The sequence below is a fragment of the Podarcis pityusensis genome (genome assembly GCF_964106645.2).
Source record: "Podarcis pityusensis genome assembly, chromosome: 8".
Classification (NCBI taxonomy): Eukaryota; Metazoa; Chordata; class Lepidosauria; order Squamata; family Lacertidae; genus Podarcis; species Podarcis pityusensis.
Window position 1 is genome coordinate 71128744 of NC_138033.1, and position 25323 is coordinate 71154066.

A 25323-nucleotide genomic window follows, 5' to 3' on the forward strand; every position below is an offset into this window, starting at 1 on the left:
GCTTTATTCCCCAATTACTGGATTCTTGTAATGGTCAGCTGGGGTTGAAAGATTTCCACGAGATGAGGTTTTTGTTCCTAGTGTGAAGAAGAAATACTTTTGTGGCAGTTCATGGCTGTCCCAGTAAAAGGGGGCTGCCTTGCTTGTGGCAGACAAGGATGAGAAACCTTCAGATGTTGTTGGACTCCAACTTCTATCATGTCCATCCAGCATGGCTAACAGGGATGATGGGAGATGGTAGCCCAGGGACACCTGGAGGATTGCAGCTTCCCCATTGCTGCCATAGGACTGCCTCTGTCCCTTGCTTGCTTGGGATGGGAGAGGGGCATAGACAATGCTGCAATGTTCCTAGTGTCACGTCCACAATGTAAGGGGCGGCTCTTTGCCAGAATGCCCTTTAAAGGGGGGTTAAGACACAGATGTGACTTTGTTGTTGTTGTTTAGTCGTTTAGTCATGTCCAACTTCGTGACCCCATGTACCAGAGCACGCCAGGCACTCCTGTCTTCCACTGCCTCCTGCAGTTTGGTCAAACTCATGCTGGTAGCTTTGAGAACACTATCCAACCATCTCGTCCTCTGTTGTCCCCTTCTCCTTGTGCCCTCCATCTTTCCCAACATCAGGGTCTTTTCCAGGGAGTCTTCTCTTCTCATGAGTTGACCAAAGTATTGGAGTCTCAGCTTCAGAATCTGTCCTTCCAGTGAGCACTCAGGGCTGCTTTCCTTAAGAATGGAGAGGTTTGATCTTCTTGCAATCCATGGGACTCTCAAGAGTCTCCTCCAGCACCATAATTCAAAAGCATCAATTCTTCGGCGATCAGCCTTCTTTATGGTCCAGCTCTCACTTCCATACATCACTACTGGGAAAACCATAGCTTTAACTATACAGCTATGACTAGGCCAAGCGTTTTGAGAGTACCCCAATGGAATGGAGCCTCCAGGCTCAGCAGCGGTATACCTGTAGGGCCACACCACAACTGGCAGCCAATCACATTCTTGTTTTGGTTGTGGGCTGCTTGGAAACCTGGCAGGACACCGCCAGGAGGGTTGGGCTGGAAGATCCTTGGTCTGCTTTTAGCAGGGCTCTTGGCGTTAAGCGTTATCATCTTGGACCCAGGAGCATTATGGGTTGTTTTATATTTTTTTTAAGTATATAGGAAGAAGCCGGGGGGCGCCACAAGGTTTTCCTTCTCCGCAGCAAAGCAAAATAACAACACGAACATCCCACCTTTTTTCCTCCGAGAAGCTCAAGGTGGCATACATGCCTCCTTGTTATCCTCACAACAATCCTGTGGTGTAGGTTGCGCAGAGAAGGTGCCTGGTCCCAGGGTGCAGCCCAGTGAGCTTCATCATGGCTAGGTGGGGCTTTGAACCCTAGACTCTCAGGTCCTAGTCTTGACACTTCACTAGTGGCATGGTGAAGCTGGTATTGTAGGCAGGCTCTATATGCTTGCCAGCACCCGAAGAACTGGATGGATCAGTTATCTGACTGATCAGCTTCCTTCTGAACTGAGGGTGCTATGGGTGCCAATACGCTTGCAGAGTGGTAAGAGGCAAGGCCATATTTAGAAGGCTCCCAAGTGAGCTACTTCAAGCAGGTTGAAGGTTTCTCTTAGCTTAGGACAGTCTCCGGAGTCTCCCGAAGTTACCCGGAACGCTTTTTTATCTCCTCTGTCATAACTCCCTAGCCCTTGGACCCATCTTTCTGAAATTTTGCGGGCTACTTTCCTAGAGGCACCACTCCCAATACATTGGTACCTTGGGTTACAGACGCTTCAGGTTACAGACTCCGCTAACCCAGAAATAGTGCTTCAGGTTAAGAACTTTGCTTCAGGATGAGAACAGAAATTGTGCTTCGGCGGCGCGGCAGCAGCAGGAGGCCCCATTAGCTAAAGTGGTACTTCAGGTTAAGAACAGTTTCAGGTAAAGAACGGACCTCCGGAACGAATTAAGTACTTAACCCGAGGTACCACTATATATACCTTTTACATAGCAAGACGCATTTCTCACAAAGCCACAAGGAAGAAAATAAACTTTTCATGTACTTGCCCCCAAGACTGTGGACCTGTTCGTTCGTTTGCCAGCCCCTGCCCACTCAGGTGGGGCTACTTACTGTGCCTTCACATTTCACCCAATTCCATCAAAAAGGGGGGAGGTTTAAAACTTCTTTTAAAATTACCCCAAAATAGTGAATTGGGGGGAGGCATGATTCACCCCCTGGAATCAGGATTTGGCTGGAAACCCTAAGCTGATTCGGGCATCCTCCAAATAGGTTAGGAGCAATTTGGGCTGTTTTCCAAAGTGCCACATCAGGGTCTGAAAAAGAGTTGGTGCACTTTCCTAATAAGCAGGAGTTTAGAAAGATTAGGAGATCAGGTTATCACTAATTATCTATTATACACCTTAATATGACAGGTTTCATGTGCTAGATTGACAGCCCTTAGTTGCACTGGAAGGGAATATTCAGCCTCCCTTTGCAGAGTAAAATTGCAGAGCGAAATTTTTTTTTTTAAGGCCCTTAGTTTACAGCCTCCCTTAAAAGCCTTCATTGATTCATTTTGATGCCTTCTCCTTATGAAACATGTTTTCTGATATTGTATAATTTATTCCAGCTTTACTAGTCATGGCAGTAACTCAGACTTCTCACCACTGGAGCTCCTGTCTAGCATTCACTTGTGTGTTGTTGTTTTTTTGAGATTTTCACAGGCATTGCTGCTAAGGCTTTGAGTTCATCTTAAGGTTCATTCGCTAGAGCATGAGACTCTTAATATCAGGGTCATGGGTTCGAGCCCCATGTTGGGCACAAGATTCCTGCATTGCAGAGGGTTGGACTAGATGACCCTTGTGGCCCCTTCCAACTCTACAGTTCTATGATTGTATGACTAGAAATGTGATCCTCCCCCATCAATAAATGAAAGAAAAACAAGAATTGGGATGCTAAATTTTGAGTTTCACTTTCACTTGCCAAATGCAGAATGCCTGACTTAATCCAAACAGAAAACTGACATATGACTGTTTGAAAGAACACCATAGATTTATTATTATTGATTTATTATTATCAGTAGTAATAATTTGCTAGAATCAATTTAGATTAAACATGTTTTTAACAATTCAAAGTAGTTACTTGACATTCTTCCCCACCACTGTCATTTCTCAAAAACTGGAGCATCTAAGGGAATTCTGCGCTGATTTATCTCTTGAGTGAGCTGAACTTGGTGGGAATTAACTTCCTACTAAAATAACACAGAGGGTTTGCTTTGAAAAACAAGAGATTTTGCTGCATCAATAGAAGAAGATGGGGTAGTGGTGGGATAACACAAGCAAAACATTCCCAGATAGTTCTGTACAGTACTAGTTGCCCTCAATGTCTGGGAGAAGATAAGAGAAGGAAGATAAACATGTTCCAGAAGGGATGCAGCAGTGAAAAGACAAGGACTCGGTTCTGCTCTTCTGACCACGAGATGACTCTTATTCATGCCCCTGCTCTGAAACGGTGAACGAGACATGTTTTGCGTACAGGTGCGTCATACACACTTGAGGAGCTGGGATGTGCTGTAGGTTTCTGTTGAGCGTACGCTCTTAACCCACAAGGCAGCCCAAAGAAGTGGGGTCTGTGCTGTGGGTTGCTGGAATGGTGGTGGTGGTGAAATTTTAGCTGCATGTGAAACTTGGCAAACTTTCACCACGGGGGAATGATAATCGCTTCATTGCAAATCTCTGCTCTGGGAGAACTGGACTGGGGCTCTGGCCCACAGGGCAGATTCTCCATGGACAGGGTGGGACAAGGGTGAGTTTCTCCCCCTCCCCTAGAGGCTATTTTGAACCACACAATGGTGGCTTTGGCTCAATTTACACCCAAAGTGAAGCAAGGGTTTAAAATAAAACTATGGTTTGCAACCCTCACAACCGCTTTGCCCCTCCGCTGCTCCTAACTGTGCCATTCAGGGGAGGAAATAACCTGGGAGCCTGGCCTCTTGCCATTTTCAAACCCGGGCTTGTGGTTTGTTCCCCTCTAAACCAGGGGTGGGGAACCCGTGGCCTTTCAGATCTGTTTGGACTGCAGCTCCCATCATTCCTGACCTTTGGCCATGCTGGCTGGGGCTGATGGGAGCTGTTGTCTAAAACATTGGGGAGCGGGAGCCTGGGGTGGAGGAGCAAAGGTTCCCCATCCCTGCTGTAAACAACTCACGAAAAGTAAACCACAATGTGTTATTGGCTTGCGGCTCGTGATTGATTTGGAGAAGATGGACCGCAAGTGCAGGCTTGCATTATCACAGTGAGCCAGACTCTGGCTTGTTTCTTCCCCCATTCTGCACAGTTGCCAGCAAAGTGCTCGGGTGCGTCAAACCGTAGTTTTATTTTAAACCATGGCTTAGTGTTGCATGCGAACTGGCCTGCAACATACTCTGTTGCAAACGCAGCTGTTAGAAAAATGTTCAGGTAGGGCTGTGACTAGCCTGCGGCCCTTCAGAAATTGAGGGACTCCAGCTCCCATCAGCCCCAGCCGGCAGGGCCAGTTGTCAGGGGTGATGGGAGTTGTAGTCCAGGAGTAGCCGGAGAGCTTCGGATGAGCTGCCCCGGCCGTGGAGCCACACATGGAGAAGGCCATCAATGGCTACTAAACACAATGTCTTTGTTCTACCTCCACTGTCGGAGGCAGCATACTGGGAATCCTAGGTTCGAGCACTGTTGGCACTCAGGTCTTGCTTTCAGGCTTCTCATAGGCATGTGGATAACCACTGTGAGAACGGGAGGCTGGACTATGTGGGCCTTTGGCCTGATCTAGCAGGGCTGTTCTTACATTAAGGGGACCAGGATAGGATTGCACAGTGAATGCCTTCCAGGTGTCGTGCAGGAGACAGAAGAGAGGGCTTGAGCCCTGGAGGAACTGTAGGATCCTGTTCCTTGATGCCATCCATCTGGCATCATCTATATCAGGCTTCCTCAACCTCGGCCCTCCAGATGTTTTGAGACTACAGTTCCCATCATCCCTGACCACTGGTCTTGCTAGCTAGGGATGATGGGAGTGGTAGGCCAAAAACATCTGGAGGGCCGAGGTTGAGGAAGCCTGATCTATATAGGGGGCAGCTTTTTGCAAGTCCTACCAAGAATAGTAAAGGGTATGTTTAGGTTTATAGAAGCAAGCGGCAGCCATTAGCTAACCTTTCAAGTTGGTGCATGCGGTTCTTTCCAGTCTAGGGTAGGTGGGTATGGCATGACCGAAACACAGGTCAAAAGGGAAAGTCTGGTGTGGTTCTCTGTCATAGCTTTACAATATTGAGTCCCCTGCCCCAAGGAGCTTACAGTGTAAACAACGGCAACAGCTAAGTGGAAAAATCAAAGGGATGCTATCAAAGTGGACCTGTAATGATTCAACATTTTACAAATAGATCCAGAAATAAATTCCACTGTGTCCTTTGAGGCTAAATCTATTTGTTGTATTTCTTTCCCATTTTTCTCTTAAGGAGCTCGAGGCGGTGTAAATAGATCTCCCTTTCCTCATTTGACACCCACAACAACCCTGGGAGGTAGCTTAGGCAGAGAGGCACTGACTGGCCCACAGTCACTCAGTGAGCTTTGCGGCTGAGTGGGGTTTCGAACCCTGGTCTCCCAGGTCCTAGTCCAACACACTAACCACTGTACTACACTGGTATTGTGAATTGCAGTCTTGCTCGTGCTGGAATGTGATGGAATGTTTGGGTACTGATTTTGAAAGCTGAGTTTATTTGAAGCTCTGCGTGCTTGGTCTTTAGTGAGTTCAACAAGTTCAGTACGACGTTTGCCCAAACAGAATCACGGGCAGCTGCCTTATCCCAAGCAAGACCTGTGGTCTGTTTTGCTAAGTATTGTCTACACACTTGGCAGAAATTGTCCAGGATTTCAGCCCAGAGTCTGTCCCAGCACTATCTAGAGATGCCAAGGATTGAACCTGGGACCCCGAGGCGTTTTGCAATGCAAGACAGATGCTCTAACCACTGAGCCCTTCTCCCGTCATGGAAGTATGCTTAGCGTTATATCTGTGGTTCTGTTAGCTAAAGCTGTAGTGTAACGCCTACCATGCAAAAGAAAAAAGTAATTGGCAATAGAATTTGACTTTTCAGACAGCCTTTTTCACAGCTGGCTGGCACATTTGGTAATCTTTAAACTCCATTTGATATACTTTACTGGGGGGGTGGGGGGCATTAGCAGAAAGATAGGTGCCTCTCAGGACTTGTCAAAGGAGGAGGTTGGGACAAAAGTGGTAGTGATCGGATAACAAATGAATGTGGTTATATGGACTTTGATGTGATGCTATTGGGGCTTCACTCTTTAATTCAGGGATCAGGAACCAGGGGCTGCTGCAGATACTGGATTTCATCTCTGCATCATCCCCAGTCACTGGCCTTGATGGATGGTCTCGTAGACCATAACGTCACAAGGACACAGGTTTGGGGATGGATGTTTTAAGATTTTCAGGTCCCCCATTTCCAGCTATAGACAGCGCACTGGACCAAGTCAATGTGTGTGAAATCTCAGGTTCCTGACTATTTCAGGTTGGTTTGCAAGAAAGCAAGTTGCTAGTCCTTGTGACTACCAAGAGTGCCAGGGAGATTTTAAAAGCAAAATGAAGCTTTTTAATTTTATTTTATAACAGAAGCGCTTATAAAAAAAATTGAGGCAGGGGTTCTCTTTCCATGAAGCCGGCTGCTACGGCATGCGTTATCAGAAAAAAATGATGTTGTGTTTCTTGTATGAGAAATGTTTTACTTGTGTGCAAATTCAATCCACACACTTGTCATTTTAATCAGCTAAACCATTTCAAGGCTTCTTTGATCTCTAAGCCTTATTTTACCACATTGAGATTTCATATCCTAGAAGGAGCGCAAGGGGTTGTCTTGTACGTTCAAAGAGTTAAACTTGGGAGGGCAAGGGGAAATCTGATGGGATCGCTTGTTCCAAATTTACCTTATCTCCCCCACCCCCACAACTGTCCTAAGTGATTCCCAAAACAAACAAAATGTAACCACTAAAATCAACCCCAACGACAGCAACCTTTTTGACTTGTAAGTTCCTTAACCCTGGTAACCTCAGCTATACACAGAACGGGATTTTGCACATGTTGGACAGAAACAAGCGGATCAAGCCACGGCCGGAGAGATTCCAGAACTGTAAAGACGTCTTTGATTTGATCTTGACGTGCGAAGAAAGGGTCTATGATCAAGTAGTAGAAGGTAAGGAGCTGAAAGTTGTTTGCTTTAATGGCAAGGACCAGTATGCTATGGTGCCAGGGGTGGGGGAGATGAATATGGCCCCCTGGACTTTCCTATCTGGCCCCTTGGGCACTCTCTGGGCCACAGCCCTCCTGGAATTCTTCTAACATAACTGGAATGTGTCCTTGAACTGTTCATCCCTCTAGCTTGCCTGAATAGAGAGAGAGAGGAGTGTTTGTGTGTTTTGCCTCTGGCCCCCGGAATGCTCCTTGTAAGGGAAGTGGCCTCCGAGCTAAAGAACGTTCCCCACCGCTCCTTAGCTGTTGGCGTATTGGACTAGGACCGCAGAGACTTTGATTCAAATCTTCTCACTTCTCAAGCTTGCGGTGTGACCTGCAATCAGTCTCTTTTTCTTTCTGGCCCACTTTGCAGGGGTTGTCGTGAAGATGCATTTGCTGGGGGGCAAATTTTTCACAGAGGCTGGGTGGCCGTCTGTACTTGTGTTGCAGAACGTCCATCAGTCGGGGTTGGTCTCATCTACCTTTAAAGACCTTTCCAACTCAAAGCCTCTTTATGATTCCAAACAGCGTTGAGAGTGGGCAGTGGAGACTGCCTACCATTCCCCTGAACTCTCTGAAGAAGGGATGGCGTAAAAATATGATGGAAACAATCTGGGCTCAAACTCGGATGGGGTTGTGTGTTCTGTGGTTCAACAAAGGTTTTGAAGAGAGAATCCTTCCTGGGAACTACAGACCTAGGACGCACCTCCCCCCCCCCCATCACAGTTCTGCAGCGGGAGCAACGGAATGCAAATCCAATTAGGTTTCTGCAGTGACGCTGCATTCCTGTTAGTGCAGCATTTATTCTGCTCTGCTATCCTGCTGTTCCTCCAAAGAGGCCTGGGAATCTATGCATTGGATTATTTCTGCTTCACCCTTGCATCAGCCTGGGGTTGGGCTTGAGAGCAGATTATTGGCCAGCTCTTGACTCATTGACTTTTGTGGCTGAGCAAGGATATGGAGGTAGGCCTCCTTGGTCCAGCAGTCTTATTTGCTGGGTGAAGTCCCAATGGCAGTTTGCATATCCCAAAAACAGGAGACAGAAGAGAGCACAGATTTGCATCCAGTCTCCCTTGATGAGAAGCTTCAAGGGCCCCACTTCTCCCTTTACAAACCACGCATGGGACAGGCTGCTCTTCAAATAGAGGACTGCCGTCTGGAAAGTAGGCCATGTGGCCATCCTAGGTCTGGGCCTTCCTCACAATGGAATGGACCCATTATTGTCCCTGCACATTCGTTTGCCCTCTCCCTGAGTACATCAGAAGGGCCTCACTGGGTCCAAAGGTCTGTCTAGTTCCACCTTCTTATATCCCACAGTGGCCAATGAGATGGCTGCAGGAACATAATTGCCCTCCCTCCCTGTCACTCATAAGAAGTGCCCTGCAGGTAACTGGCATTTGGAGGCACAGTGCAGAGGGGGAGGACGTGCCCACAGTGACTGGTAAGCTACCCAGCACTGTCCATACAAAGAGAGTGAGGCCAGCAGGCAGCCGTCGCAAGGGGGAGGAGAAAAGGATGGCCTTTTCTGAATCACAAGCGGGAAGAGACACTGTTGCACTTGCGGGCTTCCCATAGAACAGTGTTTCTCAAACTTGGGTCTCCAGCTGTTGCTGGACTACAACTCCCATCATCCCTGGCTAGCAGGACAAGTGGCTGGGAATGATGGGAGTTGTGGTCCAACAACAGCTGGGGACCTATTGCCATAGAGGCTCCTGTGGTTGGCCAAAATCAGAGCAGGGTGCTAGACTAGTTAGGCCTTTGGCCTGATCCACCAGCCAGGCTCTTATTGAGGCTCCCGGCTAGGTTAAGGAACTCGACAGGTCCCTGACGATGAGGGCCATCTTCTGATTCAAGGGCACACAAAGCCCTGCACAAAAACAGAACAGTGCCTTTTGTTTCAGGAGCCCCTTCTAGGTTATGGTAAGGCAGGTCCGTAAGCAGCAGCATGGCATCGGACTTGCTGTTAAATGTGGCTCTTCCTCGCTTTTTAAATTTAAACTAGGCATTTATACAACTCTGGCTAAGCCTTAAAAACAAAAAACCCCAGCCTGGTTGGTGGTGTTGGCAGATCTGCCGCTCATCGTCTCTCCAGCTCCCTGGCTTCGCCTCACCCCCCGCTAGGATGTGGCAGATCTCCTTCAAATTTAGGAAGCAGCCGAGCGGACACCGTGGTGTCTCATAAATAAAAAATGCCCGGGGGCAAGGTGGGTTCCTCACCGGCCAGACTCTGCCTTCGCTCCAGGGCTGTCCACTCAGTTGCCGCAGAGCTCAGAGTGCATTACAGGGAGCCGTCTTGGAGCCTTCGCCGGTTTCCTTAATGAGTCGCCGTGCCGAGAGATGAATGAAATCTTCACTCTTTGCTTCGGGGGGAGCTGTCCTCCTTGAGACAGAGGGTTCATTTTGCAGCAGTTGGGGAAGGCGAAGGCCGTCTGCTTGCTAATTTCCACCTCCTTTACCCTCTTTCCTCTCTCTTCTGAATGCAATTCTTCACATAAGTGGCACAGGAGAGAGCCCAAATCCCCGCTGGCAGTCCCCGCTATGAACAGATGATGAGATTTTTAAGCTGGACTGCCTCGCTTTGCTTGGCCTGATCTGCAGGAAGCACTGTTCAGGGAGGGGGAGGTGGGCCAGTTTCTGAGCTTTACATTTGCAGGTCAGCATCTCGAGGCTCCTTAACGCTGCCTGGGAAACCGTGTCTCTTTGGCCGTGCCGGATCCGTGTACGTGACGGCATTGTCTGCACACCGGTCTTAAAAATAAGCAAATCTCCTGTCCTGCTGTGGGTTCTGTTGGCGGAACAAGAGAAAATGCAGTTATATTAAGAGAGATGCAGTACAACACAAATCTAGGCCCACATTCCCTTCTCAGCACCCTTCTGGGGGCTGCATGCAAGTGATAGGCAAGGCTTGAGACAAACGTGGGCCGAGCAATGAATGTCAGTGTGTTGCCTTTTTTAAAAAATAGTAGGCTGGTTTCTACGCTCGCTCTTCTCTATTTACCTGGATGAGTAAGAGGTGTTCAGCGCAACTCAAGGACACCTTCCAGCCAGGCAGAAGCACTCCAGGAGAGTTTGGAGCAGGGTGTTGCTTGGGGCCCAAGGGCCAGAGTTTATAGAGGGCCACATTTGGTTTTTCCCAATCCTTGCATTAAAAAGAACCAGCCAAGTGGCCACCAGATTAGAAGCCTCAAAATTGGGATGCCACCAATGTCCGTGCTGCTGTCAGACCCAACGCAAGGAGTGTTTTTTCAAAGAGCCTGGGGAAAGCGGCCTTAGCTCAGTGGCAGAGGCCCTACTTTGTCCAGGGTTCAGACTCCCAACACCACCTGTTTAAAATCGTTTGGGCAGCAAGCCGTGGGAAAGAGCTTGCCTGCATTCGTGGAGAGCCACTGGCAGTCAAGTTCCTAAACAGGCAGAGTGCGGAGTTGTCTAAGGCCACTTCCCACGCTCCTTTGCATTATTTTAATTCCAGTCGCCCAAGACATGCAAATGTTGCTCCTTTCCTTCCCCTGATGTCGCCTTCGCCAACCTCGCACCCCCCAGACGTTGTTGGACCCCCAACTCCCCATCAGCCCTGACGGTCAGCCAACACCGGCTGGGGCTGATAGGAATCAGACTCCCAACAACATCCAGAGAAGACACGGGTTGCCTACTGCCAGTTTGAAGGCTTGATTTTGACCTGCACCCAAAACCACTTTTCTTTGTTTTTGCCCCTCAGACTTAAATTCTAGAGAGCAGGAGACATGCCAGCCCGTACATGTGATCAACGTGGACATCCAGGATAATCACGAAGAGGCAACGCTGGGAGCTTTCCTTATCTGCGAACTATGTCAATGTGTAAGTATTTTTATTTTAACCTTTTTACTCCAATTTCCTCTTTGGGGTACCAGAGGATGCCTTTCCCCTGTGGTGATTTTGAACCCCTGCTAAGTCCTTCTGCTCCTAAGAAACCTCTGTGAAGCTCACAGGCAGGGGGTGAAAGCGAAACGCTTCCCTTCCTTGCTGCTCAGAGGTACACTGCCCCTGAACATGGCTGTTCCATTCCTCGCTATGCATAAAGACACCCACCTGGACCAGCAACCTTGCAGCAGCCGGCCCTATCCCTCCAGGACAGTGGCCTTCTGCTGGTGAGCTGGGAACAACCAGTGGGCCGCTGCCGTGATCTAAGGCAGGCTTCAACGGGAGCACTTCTACCATGCAAATCCTGAAGCAATGGGCCCCCCAATGCATTTGTGCCAGCTCTGGAAAGGTTGACGGTCTCTGCTCCAGCATAATCTGAAGCCAGAGGCTACACCTCTCTCCCATTCATCCCCAGCATCTGCTTGGGAAGTTCAGATTGCACAGCCAGTTCTTACCTTTGGCAGTCATGTGTGTGTGAGAAAGAGCGCTATCTCGGTACACATGCACAAAATCATAAGGCAAGCTGCCTTCCTTCCTGGGCAACCTGAGGGCTGATTGCCAGGGGCAGCCGCAGCCAGATATTAATAATAATAATTTATTATTTATACCCCGCCCATCTGGCTGGGTTTCCCCAGCCACTCTGGGCGACTTCCAACAGAATATTAAAATATAATAACCCATTAAACATTAAAAGCTTCCCTAAACAGGGCTGCCTTCAGATGTCTTCTAAAAGTTTGGTAGTTCTTGTTCTCTTTGACATCTGGTGGGAGGGCATTCCACAGGGCGGGTGCCACTACCGAGAAGGCCCTCTGCCTGGTTCCCTGTAACTTGGCTTCTCACAGTGAGGGAACCGCCAGAAGGCCCTCAGCACTGGACCTCAGTGTCCGGGCAGAACGATGGGGGTGGAGACGCTCCTTCAGGTATACTGGACCGAGCCAGAGGGTGAAAGCAGCTGGAACACCAAAGGAGCGCCTCTCACCTCTCTATCCTCTGCCCTAGCAAGCAAGAGGCATTGTCACGGTTTCAAGGGCGCTTTCTATCCAGGCCAAAACACTCAAGGAAGGGTGCTGAGCAGAGCCACTAGGAAGGGTGCTCAGGGAGAGAGGCAGCTTGAAGGGCTGTGTTTGGCCCCCAGTTCCCCACCCCTGCTGTAGAATCTAGGAGGCAAGCATGGAAGTCCCCTCCCTCCACTGCCCATTGGCCATTGACCTGCTATGCTCCGTTCCAGGGTGTTGCTTGCTCTGTGCGGAATTTGAGCGAAGGGCATTGTATTTGCAGCCACTGTGGCTTTTTACCTGCCCAGCCTGCCATTGTGAGCATGTAGGGAATTAAGGCAAAACCCTGAACTTTGAACGGAGCTGAGGCATCTTCTCTGCTTCAAAGAGAAGAAAAGAAACCAGCTCACTTCTGTGGTGGATTGTTTTTTTTTATAAAGTGGGTCAGCCAGCCCAGGGCACACTTGGGAATAGAACTCTCCTCTCCACGGGGTCCCACTCCTGCGGAAACTAGGCCACTCTGCCTGCATTTGAATGGAGCATCAAGGAAAATGAAAGAAAGGCTTGAGCTCCTTCTCCGCTTGTCAAGTCTGGAGGCACTTTGTTTGGGCCAAATGGGGAAAGGCTGCTTTCACTCCCGGTGGTGTGTGATTTGCGTGTGTGTGTTTCTAAGCAGGTCCAGAGGCTATTAGAATATATAAAAAGTCAGAGTGGTTTAGAGCCATGCTCTTCAACCTGGAAACCTGGTCTTTCCAGATGTTTCAGAACTTCCATCACCCCAGTCTGCTTAACCAGTGTTGGGGCCCACGGTTGAAGAATGCTGGCTTGGGGGACAGTCCTGGGGTCTGTTCCTTTCGCAAAGCTTATGCGGCTTTCTTAGGCATGGGGTTAGCTGACACAATGCCTTCCACGTGTTTTGGAATGCAGTTCCCATAACTCCCAACCTTTGGCCCTGCTGGCCGGGGCTGATGGGAGATCATGGAATTGTAAGAGTTGCAAAGTGTTCCCAAGGGTTATCTAGTCCAACTCCCTGCAATGCAGGAATCTCAGCTAGAGCATTCATGGCAGATGACCATCCAATCTCTGCATAAACATCTGAAGGGCACCATGTTGACTATCCCAGGCTTAGAGCAGAGGTGGGAGTCCTGGGGCCTTCCACTTGTTCCCATAACTGCATCCTGACCATTGGCTGGGGTTGGCCCCAAGCCCAACAACATCTGGAGCATCACCGAGTTCTCCATCCCTGTTCCTTATTAGATCCAGGGTGGGGAGCCTTTGGCTTTCCAGGTGTCACTGAACTACAACTCCCATCAGCCTCATCCACCATGGCCATTGGCCCAGCACGGTGGGCATTTTAGTTCAGCAACACCTGGAGGCGTTTCCCCGCACCTGTTTGAGATGATAGCACGTGGTCTTCTTGTAGCAGACATCATTTCAGAAGAGGTGTCTGCCCTTCTGGTGCACAGGAAAAGTGCTTCTTTTAAGGCGGGTGGCGGTGGGACTCCTCTTCTTCGATGGGTGCTTTCCATTGGGTTTTTTTGTTGTTTGCACTTCTCTTTTTTGTAAGAGAACAGAGCAGCACAACCCTCCTTTCAAAATAAATACTTGAGCCCTAACCCTTCCCCTCTTGCCTGTTTGCTTCCAGATACAGCATACGGAAGACATGGAAAATGAAATAGACGAGCTGTTACAAGAATTTGAAGAGAAAAGTGGAAGGACTTTTCTGCACACGGTCTGCTTTTATTAAAAGCACGCCCGCCTCTTCCTCTTAGGCCTTACTTGCGGACGAAAGAAGCATGTGTTAGTTCTGAATCTACTGGACTGTTTTCTCCCTTCCTCTCGGAGAAGTCGACTTAACAACCTCTTTCATTGTTGCTGTTTAATTTCTCTCCCCAACCCGCGCGTGTGTTCGTTTTTTGTTGTTTTTAAATTGTTTGTGGGATGTTTCCACGCAGAAACACAAACGAACTTTGTGTGTAAAATGAAAGAAATTCTTTACATGAAACGCTGCTTTATTTAAGAGATTTTTTTTAACGAAAAAGAAAAAGAAATCAAGGTTTTGTTTAACTCTGCCCCTATCTCCTGTCTTCCCGCCTCCCTCTCTTGGATGCCCTTCTTTAATTGTTATAAGTAGGGTTTTAATTATAAAGAGAATATATGCAGATGATATCATTTATATTTTCCACCATAAATATCTTATTTCAGGTGTTGGGGGGTGGGGCGGCAGCGAAGGGGAGATGCTTTTCTTTTAATGCAACAGAACTGAACGGCTGGGATATGCAAAGGTATGAATGGGACAATTAATATCTGTATAATATTAGGAATGAAAATTGGAAGTGTCCAATAAATATAAACTGCGCCATTTCTGTCCTGTTCCTTGTGTTCATATAGAGATGTCTAATATATCTTCCTATATATGTAAACATGAAGGTTATCGTCGCACAGCCGCTGTCAGAAGAATTGTAGTGCCATATTGCAATCCTAGAAATTCATGAAGCTAGGGTGCGGTAGGGGAGCAAGACTGAAGACAGGTTGCACAAGGGCGACCACGGCATGAGAGTGAGATGAGGGAGCAACTGATGGGGAAATTGATGGTTTTAAACAATGGCAGGTGTTTGAGAAAAGTACCTTCACAAAGTAGAGTATTTGAGGGTTCTTCATCCTGTATCCTCACACGAGGCAACGAGGAATGGAAGAGGCAGAAGTTTGAGTACAGTGAGAAGGGAGTTACACTGTGAGGAAAACAGGTGGTTTTAAACAACAGCAGGGACAGAGGGAAATGGAAAATGTGGCAATTTTCAACAATGGCAGAGGTTTGAGTAAAGTAGGCAGGGGTTGACCCAAGGAGGGGACGTGACAGTTTAAAACAAGGCTTGAGTACAGTGAGAAGGAAACTGAAATATGTCCTGTTTTAGCTTTTTGGTGTTCGCTTTTGTGTTGTACCCATCTCTGCTATTTCTCCTTGTTGATTAAAAACAAATCCCTCAATGTTTCTCCAACTCCTGCTTTACTCAAACTTACGTAGTTTGAATACAGCTAGAATGGAGGTACACTGAAAGGAAAGAATCTGGCTGTTTTAAATACCATTTAGTGTTTGACTAAAATTCATTTGTTTGCTCTGGGTTTGCAGCCTCTGGAATTACCATTATGCTTAATTCACCGTGAATTCTGCCACTCCAAGGTACCTTATCAAGATCCGTTCTGACCTTGGGACACGTCAAGATCGGGAATCCTTCCAGCAGCAACAAATACCTTTCAAGATAATTTTTGAGAGTGGCAGGCATGAGCATAAAGTGATGAGCTGTCCTAATTTGTTACAACAACATGGCAACACTCCACAAACTTAATGGATTATGCTGTGTGTGGCAGGGGGAAGGGAATCCTACAATGGGCCAGATAGATAGATAGATAGATAGATAGACAGACAGATGGCACTTGGAAACTTTATAGTAGTTTGTATGGTACACAGAATTTTCAGCCTGGATTTCTGAAGGGACACAAGTTGCCAATGATAAGAACGATTAATAATACTAGGCATTTGCAGAGCCCCTCACTTATATTAACTTGCTGCCACTTTACAACAACCTTGTAAAGTAGGCTGGCTGAGAGCAGGCTGAGCTTAGTGGAGCAATGTCCTGTTCTCTCCACTGAACCAGCCTCCATTGGGTGATGGGAAAGGCCTGCGCTTGTTGAGATCCATGTAGAGATTCTTCTAGGGTAAAGAGCACAGGACTCGATGAGCAGATAACCTCTCCTAGGGGTTGGGGAAGAAATTTGGTTGGGCTCGCATTTTCATGTGGAACTCCCTAGTTCCTGAAACGAGAGGACCAAAACAGAACCGCGGTTCAAAGCGTGTGCTTCTCCTAAGGTTGCAGGTGCAATTCTCCAACCAAACAATGTCTCGAAAGAACATCTGTTAATGCATAAAGTAGTGAAAATAGGGCATATATTGGGAGAAAATTGCACGCAAATGCTGGTGAATTTCTATCAGGACATTTGGTTTAAAACTGAAGTTTGGAAACAATGAAAAAGGAGAGAAAATGAAACTGACAGATTTGACCCATCTTTAGCCTGACCTGGTATTGGACAATTTCTTGGGCTCCTGAATTAAGAGAAATAGAAAAGGTGCTATTTAAATATATATGTTTACAGGCTGAAGAATAGCGGAGTGTGGTCTGAGCAGAGTCTTGATTTTCTGGATCCAGTTTTTGACAGTGTTGTGTTTTTAACTCTCCAATTTACACACCGAATCCTGGCTCCGAATGATTCCTGTTGCGAGCCAGTGATATATTTCTGCTTCTAATGACTGAGCATCCTTGATCTCCGCTGTTCTTTCCTAATTTGGGCTCTGGACCAGTGGCTTTTGGCAAGCCTGCTCCAGCTGATCCTCACATGATCTGTGCTCGTAGTTTAAGGACAGGAGGTGGCAGAAAGGGGTTCCTGACCTACAGCTTACTTCTCTGTGTTTTCCAAGACTTTGACTCAACAGCAACTCGAAGAGGCTTGACCAAAATTCCTGATAGCTGTTGAGGTTTGTGTTTGTATTTATCTGTAATATTTATTACCCCAACCCGCTTCACCATAGTGACCCAGGGCAGGCTTCAACAATGCAGTATCGAGGTATATAAAAAAACATGAAAACATTCTGTGTCATGTCCTTTCCCCTTGGCATACATGAAACCATCTGGTGCTTCCGACATATTGTAAAGACTTATCTTTTTGTCCAGACTTTCCTTGACCCATAGGACTGGACACTGATTTATGTGAGTGAGCCCCTGGACTCTCCAGTTTTCTTTCCTGTTTTATTGGTTTTTAGGCTATATATTTTTGTTGTTGTTGTTGAAATGGATCATGCTTTTCTATTGCATGTAGCCTACACCACTTGGAGATTTTAAAATATATTAGGTGGTTTAAAAAATGCTTTTAAACAAAACAAATAAATACAAATAATCGTCAAAACAAATAAAATGGTTCAAAATGGAACAGAACAATTTCAGTTTTCTTCCACTAAGTGCACAGCCTTTGGAAGCAATGCACCTAAATTAGTCCTGTCCATTAATTTTGATGACTCAACTCTTGAGTAGGATTGACTTTTTTATTATTAGTTATTAAATTTTTATACCGCTTTATACTCGTGGGTCTCTGGGCAGTAACAACATAAAAAACATCATAGAAAAACAAAATACATAATCAAAATAACACAGCCCAATAAATTCAGCAGAAGAGGTGTTTCTCTCTTTCACACACACACACAACCTTAAGTGTCAAAGAGGTGTGTCTTCAGCTCATGGTAGATGCAAGGTGCATCTCTGTGGGTTCAGAGTGCCAGAATCTGGGAGCTGCTGCAGAGACACCCATATCCTGTGTTCCCAATCCCCAAACTTCTGTGGGTGGCAGTGCTACCAAGAGAACCTCCTCTACCAGTCTTAAGATGGTCAGTACGGATGGAGACAGACCTTCAGATATTTGAGGCCTCTGGCTTGTGTAAGCAACACTCAGAAGAAACCCACTTAAACTGAGTTAGCCATGGTCAGTGGGTCTACTCTGAGTAGGGCTAGCACTGGCAATACACTTAAGCTCTCTAGGGTTGGGTTGGACCTGCTATGCAGAGACTGCCACCCTATTCCGGCATCTTACCTGGGAGTAAGTACCATTAAATACAGCGGGACCTCACTGGCAAATGATCTTGCCCAGAATTGCTGTGTTAGGCTGTAAATCCTAATGATGATTGACCTGGGATGGCGTAAGGCCCGTGGCAATCATGGGCACGTAGCTCCAAACAAATGTGTGTAAGACTGCACTGTTTTAAAAAAAAAAGATTTTGAAATTGAAATGAAAATTTTCTCTCTGGGAGGCACCCGCTTCCAATAGTTTTGCTTTTGGAAAGTGTGTGTGTGTGTTCCTATTTTCCCCTTGAATAATAATTTTATCTCAGGGAAATGTATGTCTTCCAGCCACATCATGGAATTTATTTGTCACCTGAATTCATTTTAATCTCTTTTTGTATGGAGAAGTGGGGGAACCCCAATTGCCTATTACAGAGTACAGTGGTAACTTGGATTAAGAACTTAATTCGTTCTGGAGGTCCGTTCTTAACCTGAAAATGTTCTTAACCTGAGGTACCACTTTAGCTAATGGGGCCTTCCGCTGCTGCTGCGCTGCTGGCACACTATTTCTGTTCTCATCCTGAGGTAAAGTTCTTAACACGAGGTATTATTTCTGGGTTAGCAGAGTCTGTAACCTGAAGCATCTGTAACCCAAGGTACCACTGTATTGCAAAGAGCCCAAAATACAGATGCATAATTAAAATTAAATGTCCTCAAATTAAAGCACAAATAACTCCAGGAATTGGGGGGGGGGGGAGAGAGAGAGAGAGAGGGAAAGACCCTGCCAAAAACAGGATAGAAAGAAAATTCCAGGCCAGTGTCTTAAATATCTGTGTGGCTTGTTAAAGCGGTACACCATTTTGCCTAAGTCCTGCTGTGATGCCTCCACAATTAACTGCAGGTTTCAGGTTGGCCTAGCGCAGAAATGAGGAGCTTATGTCCTTCCAGATGTTACTGGACTCCTCCTCCCATCATCCATGATCCATGGCTGTGCTAGCTATGGCTGATGGGAGATGGAGTCCCAACGACATATGGAAAGTGACAGTTCTCCCCATCTACTGCCTGCTTTCCCAAGCTCTACTCATTGGACCATACTGCCTCTTAAGATCAGTTATGGATTGCACACCTACTCCTACCCTGTGCACATATTGACAGTAGTTTAAGGTTGCCAGATTTTTTTTCAATGAATCTGGGGACACTTTTCAACTTCCTCCTAAATAGATGGATTTTGTCAGGGGACTGATTTGTAAATCCGGGGACTGTCCCCGGGAAATGGTGATGTCTGGTAACCTTACTGTAGCTTATACGCACAAACAGGCACATGATTTTGCATACGATATGGTGCTTAATATGGGGGATAAAATAACTTGGTTCCAGGGATGGATCTATCGATTTCACTTCTCTGCATTTCTTCTGACTAAACATTAAAGAGGAACTTTCTGATGCTTTGACAGTGGAACAGACTGCCTTGGAAGGTGGCCGAATCTCAGGGGTCACTGAGCTGTGATTCCTGCATCACTGGGTTTTGGACGACTCAGAGAAAACCCACTGAAATGAATGGGGCCTAAGTGAGTCACGACTTGCATCTGCTAATTTCAAGGACTAGCATTCAGTTGCAAGCCAATTTTTGTGTGTGGATCTTTCTTTTTTCCTTTAAAGCCTAAAGGTAAAGGTAAAGGGACCCCTGACCATTAGGTCCAGTCGTGGCCGACTCTGGGGTTGCGGCACTCATCTCACTTTATTGGCCGAGGGAGCCGGCGTACAGCTTCTGGGTCACGTGGCCAGCATGACTAAGCCACTTCTGGTGAACCAGAGCAGCGCACGGAAACGCCGTTTACCTTCCCGCCGGAGCGGTACCTATTTATCTACTTGCACTTTGACGTGCTTTCGAACTGCTAGGTTGGCAGGAGCTGGGACCGAGCAACGGGAGCTCACCCCGTCACAGGGATTCGAACCGCCGACCTTCTGATTGGCAAGTCCTAGGCTCTGTGGTTTAACCCACAGCGCCTGATGTGCAAATGAAGCAACCTAAACTTAATATTGGATCGGTTGTGGGAGGGGGGGATGATTGAAAGGAACCCAGAGCGGCGAGATATGCTTCCATCTCTAGCCTAGCAAGCTCATTTCTAGTGAGCCTGATCTCTGAGCGTACCGAGAGCGTCCAGCAGAGGACGCCCACAGTTCCTACATCTGGTAATCTCAATTTCTCAGCTTTATGGGGAGAGGTCTCTCAGGTCCCTGCCTAAGGAGCGGAGGTGTGCTTCGTGTCCTTTTGCACTTGGGTCGTAACTTTTGCAATGGAGAGCTCTCCTCTGGGAGGAAGAAAGACACTCTCCACCCATAAACGAGACCCCCTCCCTTCCTCCAACCATCCCCACCCCCCCGACTCAAATTTCCTTCCTTTTCTAATTCTGCACCCTTTCACAACAGCAGCAGCAGTACACAAAACCAGCCCTTCCTGATGGTGAAAATCACTTTTGTGGGTGTGTGGAATGGAGTGAGCGGGGGGGGGTCACTACCGTCCCCAGGTGAGAGGTGTCAGTGAAGATCTGTGCGAGAGAGAGGGGAGAGAGAGATGAACGGAGCCTCTTTTCCACTGGGGATTTCCAGGGCAAAATAGGAGAGGTGTGATGGCTTTTTCTCCCCCGTTTCTTTTCTTGGTGTGTGCTAATACCAAGCTAGAGATCCTAGGAAGAAAAGGCAGAGCGGAGAGCGAGCGAGAGAGAGAAGGATTCCAAATTTGATCAAGCACCATTTTGATTAAAGGAAGGGAGAGTGGGGAAATTTGTGCAGAGAGAGAGGGAGGGAGGTTAGTAAACACACACACACAGAGCACAGGATCTGCAGCGTGGAGGGTTTTTTTCCCCCTTTCCTCTCTCCCCCCCACCTCTGTCCCTCCTCCCACCCACCCACCCCCCTCCCTCCTTAAGCAACGAGCCTTTAAGATGGAGCGGCGCCACCTCAAATAGGTAAAAAAATCCTTTCTCTATGCAAGCGGGTGGGTGGGAAGGGGAGAGAGAGAGAGAGAGTGCGCGCGAGCAGGGGGATCAAAAAACCCCCAAAAACCACCTTGCTAATTTCCTAGGATGAAATCGACAAGACCCAGTCGCAAGCCCCTTCTTGCAAGCGGCGAGAGCACCCCCCAACCCAAAAGGAGGGTGCCACCCACCCTGCCGTCCCACATCTTAAAGTCCCGGGGCGGGGCTGGCTTGGTGCGGTGGGTGGGTGGGTGGGTGGGTTGGGGAAAGGAGGGCTACGATTATGATTATGGTTAATTATGATGATTATGATGATTTAAAGAGCCTGATTTTGGGGGGTGGGGTGGGGGTGGGAATCGTTCGTGCTGACTTTGCAAAAGCACTAGCGTGTTGTTGTCTTTAAATAATAATAATAATTTCTCTCTCTCTTAAAAAAACACCCATTTTAAACAAAAATGCCTCTAACTTAGATGGTGCAGGAGGTATTTATTCCAGCTTCAATGTCACCAAGAGAGAGAGGGAGGGAGGGAGGGAGGGGGACAGGGGGTGGGTGGAGAAAGAGAAGCTGCCAAAATCCATCCTCAGGTCACGTTTTGTGGGGTTTTTCATTCCTCCTCTCCATCCCACCCCCCCGGGAGGAAAAAACACAGCAGCAGTTCCAGGCAGGCAGCAGAGCCCGGGGTCTCTCTCTCTCTCTCTGAGTGTGTGTGTGTGTGTGCGCGCGCTCTCGCGTGTGCGCGTGCATTTCCTCCCCAGCGATGGGTCTCCTCCCCAGCAAATGGAACAAGACCAGGCGACTATCTTTTTAAAAGACTCCAACATGACGCCACCCCGTGCCCACCAACATCTCATCTTGCCAGCCGCCTTCTTCCATTTTCCCCCCTGCTAAGGGGGGGGGGGGGGGGAGGAGAGAGAGAGAGAGAGAGAGAGAGAGAGAGAGAGAGAGAGAGAGAGAGCAGAAAGGGGAAGCAATTTTTAACAGCCTTCCATCTCCCAGTCTTCTTTGCACCAATTGCTCACCCATACCTTCCCCCTCCCCAAAAAAGGATGGATCCTTCTTTTGAGCAGAGGATGCCGTGAAGCTCCAGAGTGTCATCTGATGGCCCCAGAAGCAGAATTTACTCTTTATCATTCCTTTCCACCCCCCTCCTCTCTTTCTCTCTGCATGTTGGGTATTTTTTTTTTCTTTCTTACTTGGTTTCGTGTTTTGCTTTTCTTAACAAAAAACAAAAAAACCCACAAATTATTATTTTTGGGGGCTGGATCAATTCCTCTGCCTGGTATTGGCGGTGCACCGCTGTGATGTGGTCGACCTTTCACTTGGACGGCTTGAGTGGATCGCATGATTTGCCCTAGGAATCTTTCTCTTCTGCCTACCTGCCGATCTTTTCTATCTATCGATATATGTTGGACTAATCCGAGGAAGAAGAAGAGGAGGAGGAGGAGGAGTTGGAGGAGAGCGGGGTGGAAAGCAAAAGACCCAAACAGACCAACAAACCAGCCAGAAGGTTCAGCTTGGATAAGAAAATAGAGGAGTGCATTTGTGTATGCTTGGAAATTGGGGGGGCCAGGAGCCTGCCCCCCCTTCAGGACTGCAGATCGGTTTGAAGACCTTGTACCTGACCATCTCTGACCTCTATAGGAAAAGCTGGCACCCCTTTCTCTCCTTTTTCATTCTGGGCAAGGGGGTGGGGGGTGGGCTGGGGGGTAGTGACACAGCGGCTGTCCATTTCCAGTTGATGTCCATGAATACAAACACCATGATATTTATGATCTTGGGGGCCTCAATTGTTATGGTAAGGAGACACTTCGATTTCCTCTTATTTCCTTCTCTCTCTCGTCTTCCCCTTCCCCAAATTCTTAGGTGCGGTTGTGGAACGTCAGATCTGTGTGCCCCATTTCAATGTATGTGTGTGTGTGTGTGTGCAATATATAATTCTGAGGGCAAGTCATTCTTTCATAGGCCTAGGTTTTCTTTGATATATATTAGCATTCAAACGCGAGAGACTGTTTTATTCCAACACTTCTAGCCTTATGGGGTTGTGTGATTATTATTATTATTATTATTGAAACAGGCAATTGCGTGCTTGATGGATATGAACGCACTTTTGGACCGATTTCACAATTATATCTTACCGCATTTGAGAGGTGAAGACAGAGTCTGTCACTGCAACTGTGGAAGGTAAGGCCAGCGGCCAGCGGCCATGCACCATCCCATCCCATTTTTGGGGGGGGGGGGAGTTTGTACACTGCATTTCTCACCTCCCATTGGGAGTGCAGGGGTGGGGGTGAGAAAGAGAGAGGCAGAGAGAAATGTGGCCACGCAGAACAAGGAAGGATGAGGGATGTACTGTTTGGGTATTTTGCCAAATTCGAGGGAATCCGTTGCCTTGGAAAGTGGATGTCATCAGGGATCTCTTGAATGTTTCAAACAGGAACAGGTCACAGGAATCACCCTTAGCCATTCTGCCGTACGCTCCCTTGTAGTTTTTCCTCACGACAACCCTGTGAGGTAGGTCGCGATGGCAGTGTCTGTACTGCAGTCTGGAAAGGGCGGTGTTGTTGGGGGGCCTTACCTGGCAAGTTTACCTCAGGTGAGATTCAGCTGCTAGGGTGCCCGTTGCTGAGTTTGTTTGTTCTCATCGTTTAACCCATCCACCGATGTGCAAATAATATACGTATGGATATACCTCTGCAAGGTTTGTGGTGATGGCTGGCAGCTTAGACGACTTAAAAAACAACAACAAAACCCACAAGGGGGACATCAAGCAGATTCGTTGAGAATAAATCGGCAGCTGTTTACTTTTGATGAGAAAATGGAACCTGCACCGCCAGCAGCAGTCTACCCTCCAGCGCCGAATTACGGGGGACAGCCAATCAGGGAAGGCTGTCCGCTTTGCGGTTTTTTTGCTTCTGAGTTCCCCAGTGACATCTTGACTTCCTGCTCTTGGAAGACAGGATGTAGGGACCCAGTGGATCTTTGATCTGACTCGACAAGCCTGATTTATAAGAGCAGTTGTGGCAGGCACACAAATGGGGCGGCAGTGGTGGTGGTGAAAGAGAGGCTGAATTTCCTTTGAAAACACTTGGTGTCCCGTTCCCCCCCCCCCCATAGTTCAAAGACAGTGCCACTTCCTAAGGGTGTTTTGTGGATATCTGAGAAGTTAGAATCGGGAGCTGCTCAGGAATGTACGAAGCAGCCTTATCCTGAGTCACACCATTCGTTCAGTACTGTGTACACTGACTGGCAGCATCTCTCCAGGGCTTCAAACAGAGGTTTCTCCCTCTACCTGGAGGGATTTGAACCTGGGACCTTTTGTATGCAAGGCCGATGCTCTACCAATGAGCTACAGCCTTTGGCTGTGTTTTATAAGCTCTTGGCATCAGCTGAGCATCTTGGCTCCCAGGCTTTCTCTCCCTGCTCCCATTTTGGGGCTTTCCTTTCAAGATCTACAGTTTCCTCACATTTTTAGTGGTGTCTTTCTTTGATGGTGGTGTTGGAGGAAGTGTCGGAACGAGCTTCTGTTTTTAAGAATTCAAATTCAAAGAATTCAAAGGGCAGGTGATGCCCTTTCAGAGCAGAGAGAGGTGAAGTGAAATGGGTTTCAGAGGAGGCCAGAAGCCTCTGTTTCCCATCGCCAAGTGCCACTAGGTGCCGACTCCCGTCGCCTCTAACCATTGGCCATGCTGGCTAGAGGAGATGAAAGTTGAAGCTCAGCAAGATTTGGAAAGCAAAAGCCTTTGCTCATCAAGGGTACGGCCAACGAGTCTAGGTGGAAGGAACTAGGTTTGGGGAAGAGTTGAGGGGGACTTGCGTACCTAAAGTGTTGATGCATAGAAACACAGCAAAATGGTTTATGAGTCAGATTGGTTGGTCTAAGTCATGGATAGGCAAACTAAGGCCTGGGGGCCAAATCCGGCCCAGTCGCCTTCTAAATCCGGCCCACGGACGGTCTGGGAATCAGCGTGTTTTTACATGAGTAGAATGTGTCCTTTTAAAATGCATCTCTGAGTTTTGTGGGGCCTGCCTGGTGTTTTTACATGAGTAGAAGGTGTGCTTTTATTTAAAATGCATCTCTGGGTTATTTGTGGAGTGTAGGAATTCATTCATCCCCCCCGCCAAATAAATATAGTCCAGCCCCCCACAAGATCTGAGGGACAGTGGACCGGCCCCTGCTGAAAAAGTTTGCTGACCCCTGGGACTCTAAGCAGCTCAGTATTGTCTGCTCTGATTGGCAGCAGCTCTCCAAGGTTTCAGATGGGAATCCTTACCTGGAGATGCTGGGGGTGAAACCTGGGGCCAAAGCAGGTCTCTGCCTCAAACCTGCGATCCCTTTCTTTAAAGATAAGTAAGCCCCTAGTCCTCATGTTTCTAAGACATGAGCTTTTTCCAACAGGAAGCTGCCTTTGTACTGCATCGGACCATTGACATATCTAGCTCAGTGCTGCCTACACTGACCACCAGCAGCCTGCCCTCCAGGGTTTCCGATGGGGGTCTCTCTCAGACCTCCTTGGAAATGGCGCCTATTGTACCCAAGGCCCCTCCCCAATGAAACAACAGCATAGGAACATAAAGGTAAAGGGACTCCTGACCATTAGGT

At 47.7% G+C, this 25323-nt stretch overlaps 3 protein-coding genes across 4 annotated transcripts in view; all 3 read left to right on the forward strand.

Annotated features, from left to right (window-relative positions):
• Positions 1-14500, forward strand: part of SSU72 (SSU72 homolog, RNA polymerase II CTD phosphatase) — a 48818-nt gene extending 34318 nt beyond the window's left edge. The window contains exons 3-5 of the mRNA XM_081016320.1: positions 7069-7208; positions 10962-11080; positions 13784-14500. Coding sequence (XP_080872446.1) covers positions 7069-7208; positions 10962-11080; positions 13784-13885 — 361 coding nt within the window. The 3' untranslated portion in view covers positions 13886-14500. The remainder of the gene's footprint in view (positions 1-7068; positions 7209-10961; positions 11081-13783) is intronic.
• FNDC10 (fibronectin type III domain containing 10) overlaps positions 1-25323 on the forward strand; it is a 367304-nt gene that overhangs the window by 62586 nt on the left and 279395 nt on the right. The window lies entirely within an intron of this gene.
• The window catches only part of TMEM240 (transmembrane protein 240), a 45302-nt gene continuing 40284 nt past the window's right edge, over positions 20306-25323 (forward strand). The window contains exons 1-2 of one of the 2 annotated variants that reach the window (XM_081016290.1): positions 20306-20713; positions 22798-22904. In XM_081016290.1, coding sequence (XP_080872416.1) covers positions 22813-22904 — 92 coding nt within the window. In that variant the 5' untranslated portion in view covers positions 20306-20713; positions 22798-22812. Of the gene's footprint in view, positions 20714-21388; positions 22519-22797; positions 22905-25323 lie in introns of those variants that run through there. The other variant, XM_081016289.1, reaches the window with a different exon arrangement.